Here is a 17,332-nt window from a genome sequence, read left to right on the forward strand (position 1 = left end):
ATCGTCGCGCGAAGCGCTCTGGGAGTGGTAGGCGCTTTCTTTCCGCTCTCCTTCAGCCACTCGCTCTGGGCGCCCAAGGACGTCCAGGCGGTGGGCGCAGCGACTCGCACTTTGCGACTCTGAGACTCTTTTCTCAGGCGGAGCCCACCCCTCGCCCTCTTGCGCGCGGCATCTTACAGCAGGCTTCCGGCGTGAGGCATTGTGGGCAGTATAGTCCTCTCGCAGCCTCCCACCGCGTACGCGTGGCTCACCGGACTACGTTTCCCTTCGGCCCGCGCGCGCCCCGAGCCGCGTCAGCTCCAGCCCCCGACGAACCGAGAGTCTCCAAGATGGCCGCGTGGGGAAGGAGGCGTCTGGGTCCTGGCGGCGGCGGCTCCCGAGAGAGGTAAGCTGGGCTCGCGACCGCGGGCGGAGGTCGACCGCAGAGCCGGAGAAGCCTCTGTGCCACGCGCGACTCCAGATCGTGTGCCCGCCACGCGCGGGGCCCAGTCCGCGGGGGCCTAGGTGTGGGAGGAGCGGGGCGGCGCGACGGCCAGGAGCGAGGGGTGCGCGACTAGGAGGGGCGGCGACCCGCAACCGGGCGGGCCGTGAGCCAGGGTGAGTGGCTGCGAGGGCCGCCACGTTGTCCTACCGAGCGGTGTATGGGCTCTGGACCGCTGGCTCGCGCACGTGGCCCTCTCGGCCTGGGCGCCCCGGTGTGGCGTGGATGGGCTCCTGGGAGAGGAGGAGGTTCGTGGGGCGGCGTGCTATATAGGGGCGTTTGCTGAGAGCGGCAGCGTGCCGGGCGCGCCTCCAAGAGCCTGTGCCTGGCCGCCTTCAGAGCGAGCAATCGTCGCCACTTTTTGAGGGTTCTCTTCAAGCACTTCTGCCTTAAGTCCTTTATGGTGACCTTTTCTGCTGTATGCGTTTGGGGGCGCTAGGGGTTTGTGCCTTCCAATGATTTCCGGATGACAAGAGTAGTTGACGTGTTTCATGTTGAACTTGTAGTAGCTTTTTCCTTCTGGGAACTATTTTTAGCTAATAGGTTACTAGAAGCCGTTCAACTACAAGAAGTTTGGGGAGGTGGGTGTATGTTAGTGGCGCTATTGGATTAACCTGCACAGTCCGTTTTGCTAAGTCCTCCGCATTTTACTGTGAATGTCAGAAAAAAAAGGAAAGTTTGGCTTCTTTTTCTCCTTTTCCAATGAGTACTGTCAACCATAAAAGTTGTGTCTTAACTAATCTGCGTTGTTCCTTTCTGCCTGATGCATCCCATGTTCCTTGCTATTGCTTACGGAGAGCTTTCCCATCCCACGCGATTCTTCTTCCTGCTTGGCAGAAGTGCTAGCCAGTTTTACTCTTGAATTCAGTTATGCTAAATAATCCATTCTGCATTTACTGTGACATGAAAAAAGCAGTGGCAAGGAGTGGTTTTTCTAACTCCTACTTATTTCTTAGATAAGAACAGCCAGAGAGGTTATCTTGTTTTCCATGTCCTTAAATCCCTAAGAATACTTTTAGGGTTTTAATTTCAGTCCAGTAGAAGGGAAGAACCTTTCTAGAAGACCCAGAATCATACAAAGATACTCTTAGTATTTTTGTTTGTTTGTTTAAAGCCATGTATGTAGAGTCATTTGTGTCAATGTGTAGCTCTGGCTGTTCTGAAACTCACTCTGTGGACTAGGCTGACCTTGACCTCCGAGAGCAGCCTGCCTCTGCCTCCCCAGCACTGGGAATAAAGGTGTGGACCACCACACCCTGCCATACTCTTGTTCTAGGACACAGACTGAAAGGGTCAAACATGCATGCCTGCAAGCATGAGATAGGAGTCTTGCTAGCCTACCCAAGAAATAGAAAATTTGTTCCTTTGTCTTGAAACAGATACTAATTAAAAACAGTTTGTCAGCCAACCACCCATAACATGAGGCCAGGCCTTGATGTTTAATCTTCAGCAGCTTTTAAGGGAACTTAGATGAAATGCAGACAGAATTCACTCTAAAGCCAGACAGTGATTGATTCTCTTCAGAGCAACTGATGTTTGCTTCTTCCTGACTTCTTGACTAATTAAGGCTATCTTCCTGGGTCCTGTAGTGTTCAGGTTGTCACCTTTGGCCAGGAACTGAGGTTCTACCCAAGCATGCAGGTGTTGTATGTCTGCCAGGAATGGGGTTTTTGGTTTTATGATTTGAGAGTTGCCATCTGCACTGGCATCCACTGGAGGTGACCCTCTGTTTGCCTTTGAAGGAAGGCTCTTCCAAAGGGTTTGTTCCCAGGATCCCATCTCCTTTAGGGCTTCCCACTCTATGAGTGCATGGAAACATAACCCCCTCCTGGCCAGCAAACTGACTTCTGGGCACACCTCCGTTCCTGCTCACTTGGTGGCCTGACTGGGTGGAGCAGGCCAGAATAATTGTATGCTTAGCACCATAGATTGTGAACACTGAGTGTATTAGTGGCTCTCATGACACGAGCTGTCTGTGGCTCCTAAGTGACTCTGTTCCATGTCACATTTGGATTGACTTAAATTTCAGCTTCGTGTTAAGAGCACTTCCAGAATTGCTCACACCTTCTGCCTGCCCTGTGCTGAAACCACAGGGGATGCTGTGGGTTTGTGGCAAGGACTGAAGTTGCAATGCTCTGAACTGACTTTGTGTTTGCCAGTGGCTGCAAACTGGTGCATATGTTGTATTTAAGGCCCTGGGTGTGCTGGGTGTCAGCTGAGTGTGCAGTGGTTCTTGCTTTGCCTATTAAGTCCAGAAACACAGGCTAGTACTAGAGCTGAGTGACAGTTATTGTAGCAGTTCAGTAGCTGTTAGCCTTATGTGGCAATTACACTGAAGTTAAAATTAAATACAGTGAAAAGTGTAGCTCTCAGATAGCAGACAATGTGTCTGGTGTCCAGTACTTGCTTTGGACTAAGCATAGAGAGTTTTCCATTGGTAAAGTAGGTAGGAACAGTCCTGATCCTGACTGAAATTGGAGGGGAAAGGAGCAAACAGAGAGCTGCTTGTGTGTTGATTCTTCTCTCCACTCCATTAAATCTAGGGAAACAACAGTATTTGTAATGAAGAACATCAAACTCTGAGCTGTAACCTGAATTCTTGTCCAAAGTTGAGCATACTGACAGCGAGCACAGCAAACAGATTGCCGTTTGTCCTGCTGGCCTCTTTGAGGCACACTTACCCACCTAGGAAAGCAGAGCAGGTATCTGTGTCCTACCACCTGCGTGCCGTGCCGGCCTGGACCAGCTCTCAGACAGCCCTGCCTGTCCTTTCTTGGGTTACTTGGTGCTGCTCAGAGCCCCTGAGCATCTCTGAAATCTCCATGATTGTTGGAATGTGAGTATAGCCCTGTACTCTGAATTCCTTTTCTGATGATCTTATAAAGATAATTGATCTATATCTGATCATGATACAGGGTGGCCTGGGGTATTCAAGTGACCTCCTCCTGTTCTGGGCTCTTGTTAGGCAGCAAGTTATCATGGGGCTGGTTGCCTCCGCATTCTTCCCTGCCACCTTTTCTTGGAAGGTCATGCCATTTGTGAATATGGGGGGAGGAGGGCAAGGTCCCAGTAGCCCTTGTAGGGTTAGTACCTACTGCAGCTGAACAGTCATTGTTTACATTCCTGGGATGATAGACCCCCTTTCTGCTCTGATCCTTGTAGAACTGAGGACTCTAGGGGGTTGAAGCATTTAATATTTCTAGAGGTTCTCATTCTGGCTGTGGTGTGTATGGTAGGATTCTTCCTCCTGCTCTGGATGAGGTGAGCAGGCCTGGGACGTATACCAAAGTCTCAGGATCTATAGCCACTGGGTGGGGATGAGGCATGGGGTTGTCTGTTGGCTAGTGAGAGACGGCAGCACTCATAGCTGAGCCACATGTTCTGCTCACAGGCATGAATGTGTAAGTTGGCCTCTGCTTTGGGGGATATTTCTGTTTTCTGGGTTTTATTCAAGCAGCTTGAGTTCTTGCTTTGATATCTGCTTCTATGTCAGTTCTGCAAGCTCATTCCAGTGGATCCCACCTCTGAGAAAGAAAGGCAGGGTTGACAGTGTCCAGGGAGAACAACAAATAGGCTGAGGCCCCTGGCCAGCTTGGGTTGGTCATGGATTGCATCTTCAGCTGTGGCTGGGGTGGGAGGTGTGGCTCATGAACTACCATGTATCGTTCCTCCTGCCTCTTATGTGGGTCCTTGTGACAACAGCGAGTCTGGTGCGCCCAGAGTTCCTGGGGAAGCCAGGTCTTCCACAGGTCTTCAGATAGAGGCTGTGTAGAAGAGGTTCTGCCTCTGATGATTATGGGGGCTACCACTAGTTGCCCATGTCTGTCAGTGCTTGACATGGTACTGTGCCAGAGGGCTGAGGTTTTTATTTTATCAATTGATTTACATTTAAATAGCTGTAGATGTTTTGCTCCTGTCCTCTTTTGCATACAGCCAGGTCCTCACACTCCTGCAGTGCTTTGGGAAACAAGAGAAAGTGGCCCAGGGTAGCAAAGTGTTTTTGTTTTTCAAGGCAGGGTTTCTCTGTGTAGCCCTGGCTGTCCTGGAACTCACTCTGTAGACCAAGCTAGCCTCAAACTCAGAGGTCCGAGTTCCTCTGCCTCCCAAGTGCTAAGATTAAAGATGCATGCAAGATTTGTTTCAGTGGTGTGTTTGAGTGTGCACATGTGAGTGTGGAGCTGGAGCTGCAGGTGGTTGTGAGCACCTCATGTGGGTACTGAACCGGTGTTCTCAAGAAGGGCGGTGCTATTGTACCACGGTAGCTTTTCTCCTCCTGTCCCTCATTGCACACATTCTTGGAAACCTGTTGCATTCAGGCAGAGCTAAATGGGGATGCCTTGATGAAAACATCCTGTTTGTTTTTAAAAGGCCTGACTACCAGTTGCTAGCCTAGACAGACATGAGATTCCACTTGAACCCTGCCTGGGAATCTGGGGCCTAGGAAGTGGACTGTCAGATTGAGCTCTGGATCTAGAGACCTCCCAACCCCCCAAACATACACACACTCATTCTTTCTATCTATCTATCTATCTATCTATCTATCTATCTATCTATCTATCATCTATCTATCTATCTATCTATCTATCTATCTATCTATCTTATCTATCTATCTTCCTTAGCAGTAGGGGGCCCCATGGGTATCTGATCTCTGCTCTATATAGGTTATTGAATAAATATTTGGGTTTTGTTTGCTTTTGAAATGCGGTCTCATATAACCCAGACTTTCAATGAACTTTTATGCAGCAGAAAATGAGCTGGGCTTCTGACCCCATTGTTGATCAAAGCCAGGGCCTTGTACTAGCACTCTACCTACACCAAGCTGCATCCCCAGCTTGGTTTCATTTCTTTCCCTCCCTTTCTCTTCCCCCCCTTTCTCTCTCTCAGCAAGAGTTTCCCAAAGAGCTTGAACTCAGGCTTGGAGCTTGGTCTTCTTGCCTTAACCTTCAGGTTAGCTGGTACTACAGGTATATCTTACCAAGCTTAGTTGAGGGTTTGTTTTTTTTGTTTTGTTTTGGGTTTTTTTTGTTTTTTTCGATACAGTTTTTCTGTATAGCCCTGGGACCAGGCTGGCCTCGAACTCAGAAATCCACCTGCCTTTGCCTCCCAGAGTGCTGGGATTACAGGCGTGCACTGGCACCGCTGCCGCCGCCGTCGCCGCCACCACCACCACCCGGCGAGATTTTTCTTTTTAAGAAAAGAAAATACATAATTAGTCAGTGGTTATGCACACTTTTAATTCCAGCACTAGGAAACAGACGTAGGTGGATCTTTGTGAGGCCAGCCAGGGTTACACAGAGAAACCCTGTCGCAACAGTAAAGAGGATGTAAGGGGCAGGAGGATATACAAGCATGGGGCTGGAGAGGTAGCTCAAGTGGGTACAAGTGCTTGCACATCTGAGGTCAGACTCTTAGCACTTACCTAAATGCTGGGCATGGCTGTCTCTACCCTGTTACCCCAGCATTTGGGGGAGAGGGGCAGAGATAGGTGGATCTTGTTGGCATACTAGCCAGCTAGCCTAGCCAAATGGCAAGTGTCTGTTTTAGTGGTGTTAGAAATGGGTCTGAGATCTAGGGGAAAGGATCACACTGTGCCAACAACATAAAGGTTTACTTCTGCAGAAGTAAGTACCTGCAGAAGGTGTCCAGCTGTATGTCAAGCCAGCTATGTAGGCAGGCACAGCAGCAGAGCTTCACGTTTTTTATGGGATCTGCTAACAGAAAAAGTGGCACTGTTCATAGGAAAGTATGTTTTGAGACCAGAAGGACAATCTTGAGCACATACATTGATCGTAGACAAATGTTAGGTTGTAGGCTTGTCTTAAGATCAGAGCTTCTAGAACTAGGAAGAGTAAGTCCACAGGCAGGTCCCAGTGGTCGCAAGACAAACCCAAACCCTAGCCAGAGGAGACACAGATGGCAGGCAGGTCACTTCCTTTGTTTCATTTACCCTTTGACAGAAAAGACACAGCACATTTTACTTACTTTCCCCACAAGTGCCCAGTCTTAAGACAGTAAGGTACCAGGGACAGAGGGACACCTGACATCCTGCTCTGGCCTCCATGTACACATGCTTGTTGCCTTTATTTTGCTGTGATTTAAGTTTTCTTTTACATGTATTTGTGTGCAGTCATGCCACAGTGTGTGCAAGTGGAGGTTAGAAGACAATTTATTGGAGTTGGTTCTCTTCCCTCAAATATAGAAGTCCTAGGGGTCAGACTCCTCTTCAGGCGTGGTAACAAGAACCCTGACCCATGGAGCCATCTCACAGACCTCATTTTGTTTTTAAACAGAAAGTCTTATCAGAAATAAAATATTAAGGTCAACTATTAGACCATCATTGGAAAAAAATGGCTGTTGATCTTTTGGTGTACAGAGCCTTAGATATATCTTCTATATAGCTCTCTTGGGTTTTTAAAAATTACATTAAATATGTTAAGCTAACTTAACATAGATAATATTATATTCTTTTTTTTAAAGGATTTATTTATTTATATCTAAGTACACTGTAGCTGTCTTCACACACACCAGAAGAGGGCATCATATCTCATTACAGATGGTTGTGAGCCATCCTGTGGTTGCTGGGATTTGAACTCAGGACCTCTGGAAGAGCAGTCAGTGTTCTTAAAAGCATAGTGTTAAGTGAAAGAAGCCTGTTGCAGAACCCCACACGGTGTGTGGTTCTGTTTATCTGGAATCTCAGAATTGGCGAATCCAGAGTCAAGAAGCCGGTTGGTGGCTACTAACAACTAAGAAGGATCATGGGAGGAAAGTGCCCCAAAGGGGTCCAGAGTTTCTGGGGTGGTGAGAGTGGCATAAATTATGGTATTGATGCTGAGCCACCTAAAATGCAGATCCTCCCCCTCCATCGCCCCTGTGCAGGGATAATGGAAGTGTATCACCATATTTCACAGAATAAATTGTGTTTAAAAGTACAAATTGGGCTGGGGGGATGATGGCTCAGTGGTTAAGAGCACCGACTGCTCTTCCAGAGGTCCTGAGTTCAATTCCCAACAACCACATGGTGGCACATCTGTAATGAGATCTGATGTTCTGTTCTGGTGTGTCTGAAGAGAGCAATGGTGTACTCATATATATAAAATAAATAAGTAAAAAAATTTAAAAGTACAAATCAAGGGTTCAGTTATCAGTCTATCAAAAACTCCTGTCAGCTCCATATAATGGTGTGTGCCTGCATCCCTGCGCTTGGGGTATGGGGCAGGAGAATCAGAAGTTCAGTCATCCTGTGGTATAGACTGAATTCAAAGCCAACCTGGGCTACTTAAGACCTTGTCTCAAATAAATTATAAATAAAGGCCACCTTATAGTTGCCACAATGACTGCTAAAAGAAACGGGCTCACAAGGCTCGTCAGGTAAGGATGTGTCCCTGGACTCCTTCAGTGGGAGGAGAGAGCTAAGACCTGGAGCAGTGACCTCCACATACACTCTGGTATGTACGTGTTCCTTTCAAATGAAGTAGTAAAGTAAATGGGACTGGAGAGCTGGCTTGGTGGTTAAGGGCACTGGCTCCTCTTCCGGATCACCCGAGTTCTCTTCCCTTGTGGCAGCTCAGGACTGACTGTGGTAACTGCAGTGTTCTCTTTTCACACCTACCAGTGCCAGACATACAAGTGGTACACAGGCGTACATGCAAGCAGAACAACCTTCTATGAAACATAAAATTTAATCCAAAAATAAGAACAAAGCATGGTGACAGGAGCCTTGACCACGGACCATCTCACAGACCCAGAGGCTTATTAGCCGGGCGGTGGTGGTGCACGCCTGTAATCCAGCACTCTAGGAGGCAGAGGCAGGTGGATTTCTGAGTTGGGGGCCAGCCTGGTCTACAGAGTGAGTTCCAGGACAGCCAGGGCTACACAGAGAAACCCTGTCTCAAAAATAACAAAAAAAAAAAACAAAAAACAAAAACAAACAAAAAAACCCCAGAGTCTTATCAAAAATAAAATATTAAGGTCAGCTATTAGACCATCATTGGAAGAAAATGGCTATTGATCTTTTGGTGTACAGAGCCTTAGGTACATGTTCTATATAGCTCTTTAAAGCAGAGTTTTAAAAAATAAAATTACTGTGCTGCCTAGCAACTTTACATCTGGGTATTTGTCCAAAAGAATTGAAAATAGGAGGCCAAAGCCAGGCATGGAGGCTCACGCCTATAATCCCAGCACTTGGGAGGCAGAGGCAGGTGGATTTCTGAGTTCGAGGCCAGCCTGGTCTACAGAGTGAGCTCCAGGACAGCCAGGGCTACACAGAGAAACCCTGTCTCGGGGGAAAAAAAAAAAAAAGAAAATAGGAGGCCAAAAAGATGGCTCAACATTTCCCTGATGAGATCTGTCCATGCCACATAAGGCAGGAGAGCTGACATCTGTGACTTCATACATTAGCCAGATGTGGTGGTGCACACCTTTACTCAAGAGGTAAGGGGCAAGAGGATCTTTGAGTTCAAGACCAACCTGGTCTAGGTAGTAAGTTCCAGAACAACTAGGGTTACATAGTGAGACCCTGCAGAGGAGGAGGAGCTAAAAGTTTTTTTTTTAATTTTTTTTTTTTTTTGGTTTTAAAAAACATTGAAATGGGCACTCCACACAAGAACAAATACTTCATGAATGTGTAGTACCCAGAATAGCTGAGTAGAATATAGGATGGTGGGTACAAAGGGGTTCATTGGTAAGATTTTGGATTTAAACCTTCTGGAGATTAGTTCTATAATGGTGTAGCTGTATTTAACAAGGTGCTACATTTCGTTATGTATATTTTATCACAGAGAATAATAAAATTTGTGTTTCAGTCAAGCAGTCATGGCCCACATTTTTAATCCCAGGACTCAGCAGGTCTTGACTCCGTGAGTTCAAGACCTGCCAGGGATACCCTGTTTGAAAACAAACAAAACCAAAAGCCTTGTACCTAATCACTTAAGTGTTACGTTAGTCACTTACCTTTTCCCACATAGCAGAGACTACCTTTCATCTTGGCTTGTAAAGGCTCATTTCCTTAGCTTTCCTAGTTGACAACTGAAGATAGGCTAGCAGAGCTTTTTAGCTCTACCTAAATGAAGCCTGAAAGGCCTGCTGCTTGCATGCCCACTGCAGGATGCTGTGCCTTAGACTTTGGGAAGACTGACATTTGAGGTTTGACCTTGGGCAGGGGCTGGGGCAGGAACTACAGAGTCCTCTATGCACAACCTGCCAGACATTCTTGGTGTACCTGTATCCCAGAGAGTTTCCCTTATTGCTGCAGTGCCAGCATTTCCAAGTGACTCCTCTGCTAACTCTCCCCTTCCCTTACACAAACCTGATTGATCTAGGCATGGCCGATAACCTGGGATACTGGATCAAGGTTACCACCTGTTCCACTGAAGGGCTCAGGATAGAGTAACCCCTCACCCAGTGAATAGGATAGTGTTCTTTGGGGGGAGGGGGCTTTGAGACAGGGTTTCTCTGTATAGCCCTGGCTATTCTGGAACTCACTTTGTAGACCAGGCTGGCCTCGAACTCAGAAATCCGCCTGTTTCTGCCTCCCAAGAGGATAGTGTTCTTAATTAAGTACCAGAGATTGTGCCAAGTGTGGGGTCAGAGGTCATTTGGTGGAAAAGGGGCTGGGGAGATAGTTCAGTGGATACGTTCAGTGGATAGTTCAAGCTCACTCTGCTTGTAGGAGGGGCACCTAAATAGAAGCTGAATGTGCCAGCCTCTATCTGTAACCAGTGCTGGAGGAAGGAAGAGACAAATGGGTGCTTGGAACTCACACTGGCCTGCCAGTCTAGCCAGGTGGCAAACTCCAGGGACAGTGAGGAAAAAAAATAAAGAGGAACCAGGTTACTGTAGCACATGCCCTTAGCCCCAGCACTTGAGGCAGAGGCAGGCGGATCTCTGAATTCAAGGTTCAAGGACTTTCTGGTCTACAAGGTGAGTTCCAGAACAGCCAGGGCTACCAATAAAAAACATGGTAGGGCCGGGAGGTGGCGGAGAAAAAAACAACACTGACCTCTGGCCTCCAAATGCACACACCTGCCTGAGCACTTACACGTGCATACAACACACAGAACAAGGGTTGTATTATGAACAGCGTCCTCTCCTTTGCCTTCCCCTTGACTCATTTTCTCTGGCATTTTGTTAGTGTCTCCCAACCCCTGACTCGCAGCTGCGGTTGCACATTGGAGCATCATTGCAGGGGGGGACAGTATTGTATCTCTAATCTGAAAAGCTTCAAATTTTGAAACTTAAAAAAAAAAAGATTTACTTAATGTACACTGTATTTATGTTATGAGTACACTGTAGCTGTACAGATGGTTGTGAGCCATCATGTGGTTGCAGGGAATTGAACTCGGGACCTCTGCGCTCTTGGGCCCAGTCTCTCTGGCACAAAGATGTATTTATTGTTATATGTGAGTACACTGTAGCTGTCTTCAGACCCTCCAGAAGAGGGCGTCAGATCTCATTACAGATGGTTGTGAGTCACCGTGTGGTTGCTGGGATTTGAACTCAGGATCTTTAACTGCTGAGCTATCTCACCAGCCCAAATTTTGAAACTTTTAAGTGCTCATTTGATGCCACAAGAGGAAAATCCCACACTCCGTCATTGACATGACAGGCAGTCACAATGCAGGTGCACTCAAAATACCTTACAGAATATCTTAGGTTCACTTGTAAATTAGGGTTACTATGACTATGATCAAACACTGTGACCAAAGCAAGTTGGGGAGGAAAGGGTTTATTGGGCTTACACTTCTTCATCCATAGTCTATCAGTGAACAAAGTCAGGACAGGAACTCAAACAGGGCTGGAACCCAGGGGCAGGGGCTGATAGGGACAGAGGCCATGGAGGAACCCAGGGGCAGGAGCTGATAGGGACAGAGGCCATGGAGGAACCCAGGGGCAGGAGCTGATAGGGACAGAGGCCATGGAGGAACCCAGGGGCAGGAGCTGATAGGGACAGAGGCCATGGAGGAACCCAGGGGCAGGGGCTGATAGGGACAGAGGCCATGGAGGAACCCAGGGGCAGGAGCTGATAGGGACAGAGGCCATGGAGGAACCCAGGGGCAGGAGCTGATAGGGACAGAGGCCATGGAGGAGTGCTGTTTACTGATGGCTTGTCCCTCGTGGCTTGCTCAACCCACTTCATTTCTTTTTTCCATAATATTTTTATTGATTATTTGGGAATTTCACATCATGAAACTTGAGCACCCTCACTTCCTAGTCCTCTCAGGTTTGCCCCTCCCCCTCCCAGCACCTTTGGGATCCTTCCTCCAAAAGAATAAGAAAAACAAAACCAAAAAACAAGTCCAATTTGTGTTGCCCGTATAGGTGACTAGCCTCTTAAAACTGAGTCCACTACCTGTACCCCCACCAGAAGCCATTAATTGTGGAGAGCTACACTTCAGCATCCTTACCACAATTTAAGAATTCTCTTAAGTGGCTTTCTGACTATACTGTCCCTTTTGGGGAGTAGGGAGGGGGTCAGGGTTGTTACAGAAGCCTTCTATGTCCCTCTTTCTTGACTGAGTCTGTGGTCATCAATACCATGGCAGAAGTCACATCCAGTAAGTCAGGTCAGTCAGCTGGAGCATGGACCACAGGCATCCACACCAGCCTGCATTCTTAAAAAACATAGGAGCACCAACCCAGGGATAGAACCACCCAGAGTGGTCTGTGGTTCTTCCCCTCCCCCATCAATCACTAAGAAAATGCCCTGCACTTGATCTTATGAAGGCATTGTCCTAATTGAGACTGATTCTCTCCTTTTCAGATGACTCTGGCTTGTGTTGAGTTGACATAAAACTAGCCAGCACAACTTGTATAAGGCAACAGCAAAAGGGAATTCCTCTTCACATTTAGGGTGTGTCCCATGACATATTATGTCTGTTGACTATTCTCCAATCTGAATACATCCGAAGTCCAGAAGAAAACTGTTGTCCAGCATTTCTGATGAGGGATACTCAGCCAATAGTAGTAGCAGCAGCAGTAGCAACAGTAGTAGTTGTTTTTATTCTGTTTACAAGTGCCAGTGGTCAGATTACCTAGAATTTAAGGCCCAGGGCTTTCTAAGTTGGGGCCAGCTCTTGCCCATCACTTGTCCTACTTCCATTTTCCACTGGTGTGGAAATCAAGCTTTGGCTGGCTGGCCTGTTGGCTGGGATTTGACTCAGACATAAAAGCCAGCCACTTGAGCTGGAGTGGCTGAGAGATGGCTGGACTTGGCTCTTTCCTGGGGAGGTCAGCACCAGTTACTGAAGCATTTGCTTCAAACCCCACATATGCCATGGCGTGCAGGACTCCCTCCTACCAGCACTTAACAAAGTAGCATGCCGGTACCTTGTCTGGTCCCATATACTTCAAATAGGGGGCTTGTGCTTCATGGATGTTTGGTTCAAGGTTTTCCATTTTCTTCCTGGAAATACACTTCTCTAAAGATTCTACCATCCCAAAGGAGACCCAGGACTATTTTTCTTAACTAGCTGTCCCCAAAGAATTGGTGTCTTTGGTAGCCGTGGTGTATAGGTGCTGCCTGCCTGTGAACCTCAGAGACCTCCGGTGTGGCACTCCTGCTTCCTCTGTGGCTTGCTCTGATTTTCATGCTGTATAGTTGGACCAAGTCCATAGAGGGTAGAAAAGGATTGTGAGCTCATCTACAGAACCAGCTCAGGAATGAGGATTAAGTAGGCAGACCTGTGTGTAGCTGCTATAACACCGGCTCTGATGTTCACAAACTGCCTGCAGCGAGGACCTGTGAGTTTTCTGACCCACCAGCTTAGAGCTCTCCCTGGCTGTGTCTGTTTCATGTCCCTCCATTTTATGGAGCAGAGGCCTCCCATTCCAAACATGTCTAGAACCTCAACATGCTCACTCATTTGTCCTGATAAATAGCAGGAGAGAGGCTCGCTCAGGCTGGCCTGGGTAGGTTGGGTAGGCATGCAGAAGGCCCTGGGGACTGGCCAGGAAGACATTAGAAGTGATACGTTTTTAAGATGGAGCAATCTGTTGTAGCTTCTGAAAGTGCTTTACAGAGACAAACTTTTCTCCTGTGTTCAGGATGGCCATAGCCCGCAGGGCAGAGGCCTAATCTAGCTAGCTGACTGGCATTGCAAGGGCCCTGCAATCCCACCTTGAACCCACATTTTGCCTTGAGTTCTGCAGTAGGGGAAGAATTGCTTTATATACTCTGCATGGGGAGGTGCCCTGTTTCCATTTTGAAAGTGGGCAGGACTTAGGATGATTTGGAAGTAGCTCTGCCTGGAATCTGTTTCACAGACGGGTGTGTAAACTGGTGCTTTGACTTTTATTGGCTGATCAATATGAAACCACAAAGGGAAGCTCTTGGCCATGAGTGCCCCTACTTGAAAACAGAATCCATTAACTGTCCTCTACTATCGAGGGACTTTGTTGTTTTTGAGACAGAGAGCTCAGGCCAGCCTGGAACTCTGTCCTCCTGGTAGAGTCCTGAGTGCTGGTGCGCCGGGTGTGCTAGCATGGCTGGTCTCAACTCTTTGAGCCAGAAAGACCGCAAGCTTACTTAGTGGCTAAAAGTGTATGACAGTAATTGTGTCCTGCTGTGAAGAAGAACTGCAATGGCCTGCTCACCTTCATCCCCTTGAACTTTACTCTAAATGGGGAAAGTCCACAGATGATGTTCATGGGAAAGACTGCTTTCCAGTTGGGACTGCCAGCTTCCTGGGGGCTCTCAGGCAGTCTGCAGCGTGGCATGCCAATGGACAGGCTGCTTTGGCCATGTCCTGTGCTGTGGCTTTTTATTTTTATTTTTTTGTGGTATTAGGGGTGAGTGAGTCTAGGGGCCCTGTGCAGACTAGGCAAACTCTTGTCTCTGAGCCACCTCCATTCCCCATCTGAGCCTTCTGGTCCCACCCCGAGGAATAGCTTCTCCCTGGAGCACACCTGCCTTGGGGCTTGTGATTTAATTAAGCCTTACCTGAGCCCAGCTTAATTGCCGACACTATTTTAGTATTTGTAGTGCCTGAGTCCAAGCCTTTTTTTACTAAGGGGGTGCTGGTCTGGGTATGGGGATCCCCCTGCCCTGTACTTGGAATGCAGTCTTTTTACTCACTATTTTGACCAGACAGGTCTTGAACTCTGATCTGCCTACCTCTGCCTGTGGAATAGAGAGAGTAAAGGTGTGGCCCACCATGCCTACCTACCTTTGTGACCTTTTTTTTTTTTTAAACTATTTCTTTCAGGGGGGAAAATGCTATCTTGTAGGTTGGGCTCTGAAGCAGAGAAACCTTTAAGTGATGTCTTTGAAGTTGAGGCAAGCATTTGCCCAACCCTACACAGGCCAATAGGTTACTGTTCAACCTAACCTCCTTGTCTTTTCCCTCCACTAAAGGGTTAGCCTGTCAGCTACAGACTGCTACATTGTGCATGAAATCTACAGTGGGGAGAATGCCCAGGACCAGTTTGAGTATGAGCTGGAGCAGGCACTGGAAGCCCAGTACAAGTACATTGTGATAGAGCCCACCCGAATCGGAGATGAGACAGCACGCTGGATCACCGTAGGCAATTGCCTGCACAAGACGGCCGTGTTGGCAGGTACCGCCTGCCTCTTCACCCCATTGGCACTGCCCCTGGATTACTCCCACTACATCTCCCTGCCCGCTGGTGTGCTGAGCCTGGCCTGCTGTACCCTTTATGGGATCTCCTGGCAGTTTGACCCTTGCTGCAAGTACCAGGTGGAGTATGATGCCTATAAACTGTCCCGTCTGCCTCTGCACACGCTCACCTCCTCCACACCAGTGGTGCTGGTTCGGAAGGACGACCTGCACAGAAAGAGACTGCACAACACAATAGCCCTGGCTGCCCTGGTGTACTGTGTAAAGAAGGTTTATGAGCTTTACGCCGTATGACTGCACGAGAGTGGGACGAGGAGCAGGAGCACAGGGCCCACAGGACTCAGATCCCTACAGCAACACTGGGTTTTCTCTGTGAAGCAACAGCGCCTGGGAAAGTGTTTGGTTTAATACATGTTATTTTTTTAAGCAAAAATAACAGATCATGGGTGTGCCAGGGGTTTATTCAGCTCATTACACTAAGATGTCTATTTCCATAACCCAGGAGTGGCTCCCAGGCTGTGGAAGTCTGACTGAGCAATGGAATATGGAGAGGAGCCAATGCTACTTTCTGAGGGGTATGAACTTGCTGTGGGGGTGTCTTAAGTATATTGTTTAACTATACCATTCAGAAGCCAACCGGAAGCTATTGACCATTAAAATTATGAGAATTTCAACTTCTGTTCTCTTTTTCTGCCTGTGCCTGCAGCTGCTGCTGTGTGTGGGATGGGCAAGTGCTGCAGACACACCCTGCTGTGCCTCCTTGCAGCAGAGCGCCTCTAGAGCTAACATCCTGTCAGAAAGAATGCATAATAGGAATAGCTACCTGGCTTCTGGCCTGCTAGCCTAGCCCAGTCATGGTCCCCCCTTAGCCATGTTGTTTGTTACTCTGGTGATGTACTGTTTAAGCACACTGCAGGATAAGGTGGCCTTGGTTTCCCTTTGGCTCACCTGGGAGCACCACACCCACAAGCCCTCCTCCAAAGACTGACTTAAAGAGAGCACAGAAATCTCTGCTGGTACTACGTAGCCCTGAGTTTGTCCCAGGCTGTGGGAAGTACCCCTGCCCAGGGCAGTGAAGCTTACAAGGTTTGTTTTTGAGACTGTCTTTCTTGCTGTACTGGAACTTGCTGTGTAGACTAGGCACAGGCCTGGAACTCAAGAGATCCTCTGTTGCCTCCTGAGTGTTAGGGTTGAAGGCATGTGTCCACCATGACCAACTTTGTGCCACCGTCTCCCCATCCCCCCCGCCCCCGGCAAGGCTTGCAGCAAGTGGGAAATGATTCCCTGGATGAAGGCGGGAGTACTTCTCTGGCCTCTAATAGACAGCTAAGCCCACTTCTCCATAGAAAGTTGTGCCCAGCATCAGGAAGGGGTCCTAACCTGGATGTAAGGGAAGCAAGGTTTAGAGGATTCCAGGAGTAGTTGATTGAGCCATTTGAAATAGGAGAGGTCCAGAGTTGGGGGACATTCTTAAAAACTCACAAAAAGCGTGAGAAATTGTGACTTAATTCCAAGTAATGCTAATGGCTCGGGGGATGGTGAGGAGGTAACTAACTGCCTTAGCCATGGAAGGGTCTGTAGAGCAAATTGGTATCTTGGTGTCTATGAGAGCGCCTGATGGGTAAGCACAGCATGGGCGGTTTCTGTAGCAGGCAGCTAGTCACCTGGTCTCAGCACATCAGATTGCATGGGGGAGGGGTGGCTATGGGCTGGGGACCTCATTTCAGCTGAGCAGATGCCCTTGCCCAAAATAGAAGCCAGGTACAAACAGCTCCTTCCTATTTCCCAAGCTGCACTGAACAAAGTGACTCTTGTTAAGTGTACTAACCCAGATTCTGAAATGCCATCTTGGTAATCTGGCCCCTGGCCAGAAAAGCAGGGGTAGCTGAGCCTGGGCTGCGCTGTGTGTGAGAGGGACAGCATATGGACCTCATTCTGGTGGTCTTTCATAATAGCTTTCTTTGTTGAGAAGAAAGGAAAGTCACAGGCCTGGACCATCCTGTTGGAAACCTACCTGATAGAGTTCTGTGTGACCCATCTGAGCATGAGTCATGGAAGGACTCTGGTCTCAACTGCCTTCCTGCTACCATTTTCAGGAGCAAAGCGCTCTATCAAGGGACAGTTAAAAGTAACCAGACAGGCCAAATCCTAGACTATTTGTTACAGGGTCAGGTGTTATTGGTGACCCGATACCACAGGTCTCAGGATCAAGATGGTAAATGAACTTTTATTACCAAGATACTTGAAGGAATTTAAGGATGAAAGGGGAAGGAGA

At 48.0% G+C, this 17,332-nt stretch overlaps 1 protein-coding gene across 3 annotated transcripts; it reads left to right on the forward strand.

Moving 5' to 3' along the window:
* Window positions 1-13: 13 nt before the first annotated feature.
* Tmem11 (transmembrane protein 11) lies at window positions 14-15,731 on the forward strand. Of its 3 annotated transcripts, none has more exons than XM_052197137.1 (3): window positions 216-385; window positions 3,025-3,317; window positions 14,835-15,731. In XM_052197137.1, the coding sequence occupies exons 2-3, from the start codon at window positions 3,304-3,306 to the stop codon at window positions 15,349-15,351; spliced, it is 531 nt and encodes a 176-aa protein (XP_052053097.1). In that variant the 5' UTR covers window positions 216-385; window positions 3,025-3,303; the 3' UTR covers window positions 15,352-15,731. The 3 variants fall into 3 exon arrangements, with proteins under 3 accessions (XP_052053099.1, XP_052053097.1, XP_052053098.1); XM_052197138.1 differs by lacking the exon at window positions 216-385 and adding an exon at window positions 592-729; XM_052197139.1 differs by lacking the exon at window positions 3,025-3,317 and having other exon boundaries at window positions 14-385.
* The last annotated feature ends 1,601 nt before the right edge of the window (window positions 15,732-17,332 follow it).

Source organism: Apodemus sylvaticus, chromosome 10 (genome assembly GCF_947179515.1).
Source record: "Apodemus sylvaticus chromosome 10, mApoSyl1.1, whole genome shotgun sequence".
In the NCBI taxonomy this organism is placed as follows: domain Eukaryota; kingdom Metazoa; phylum Chordata; class Mammalia; order Rodentia; family Muridae; genus Apodemus; species Apodemus sylvaticus.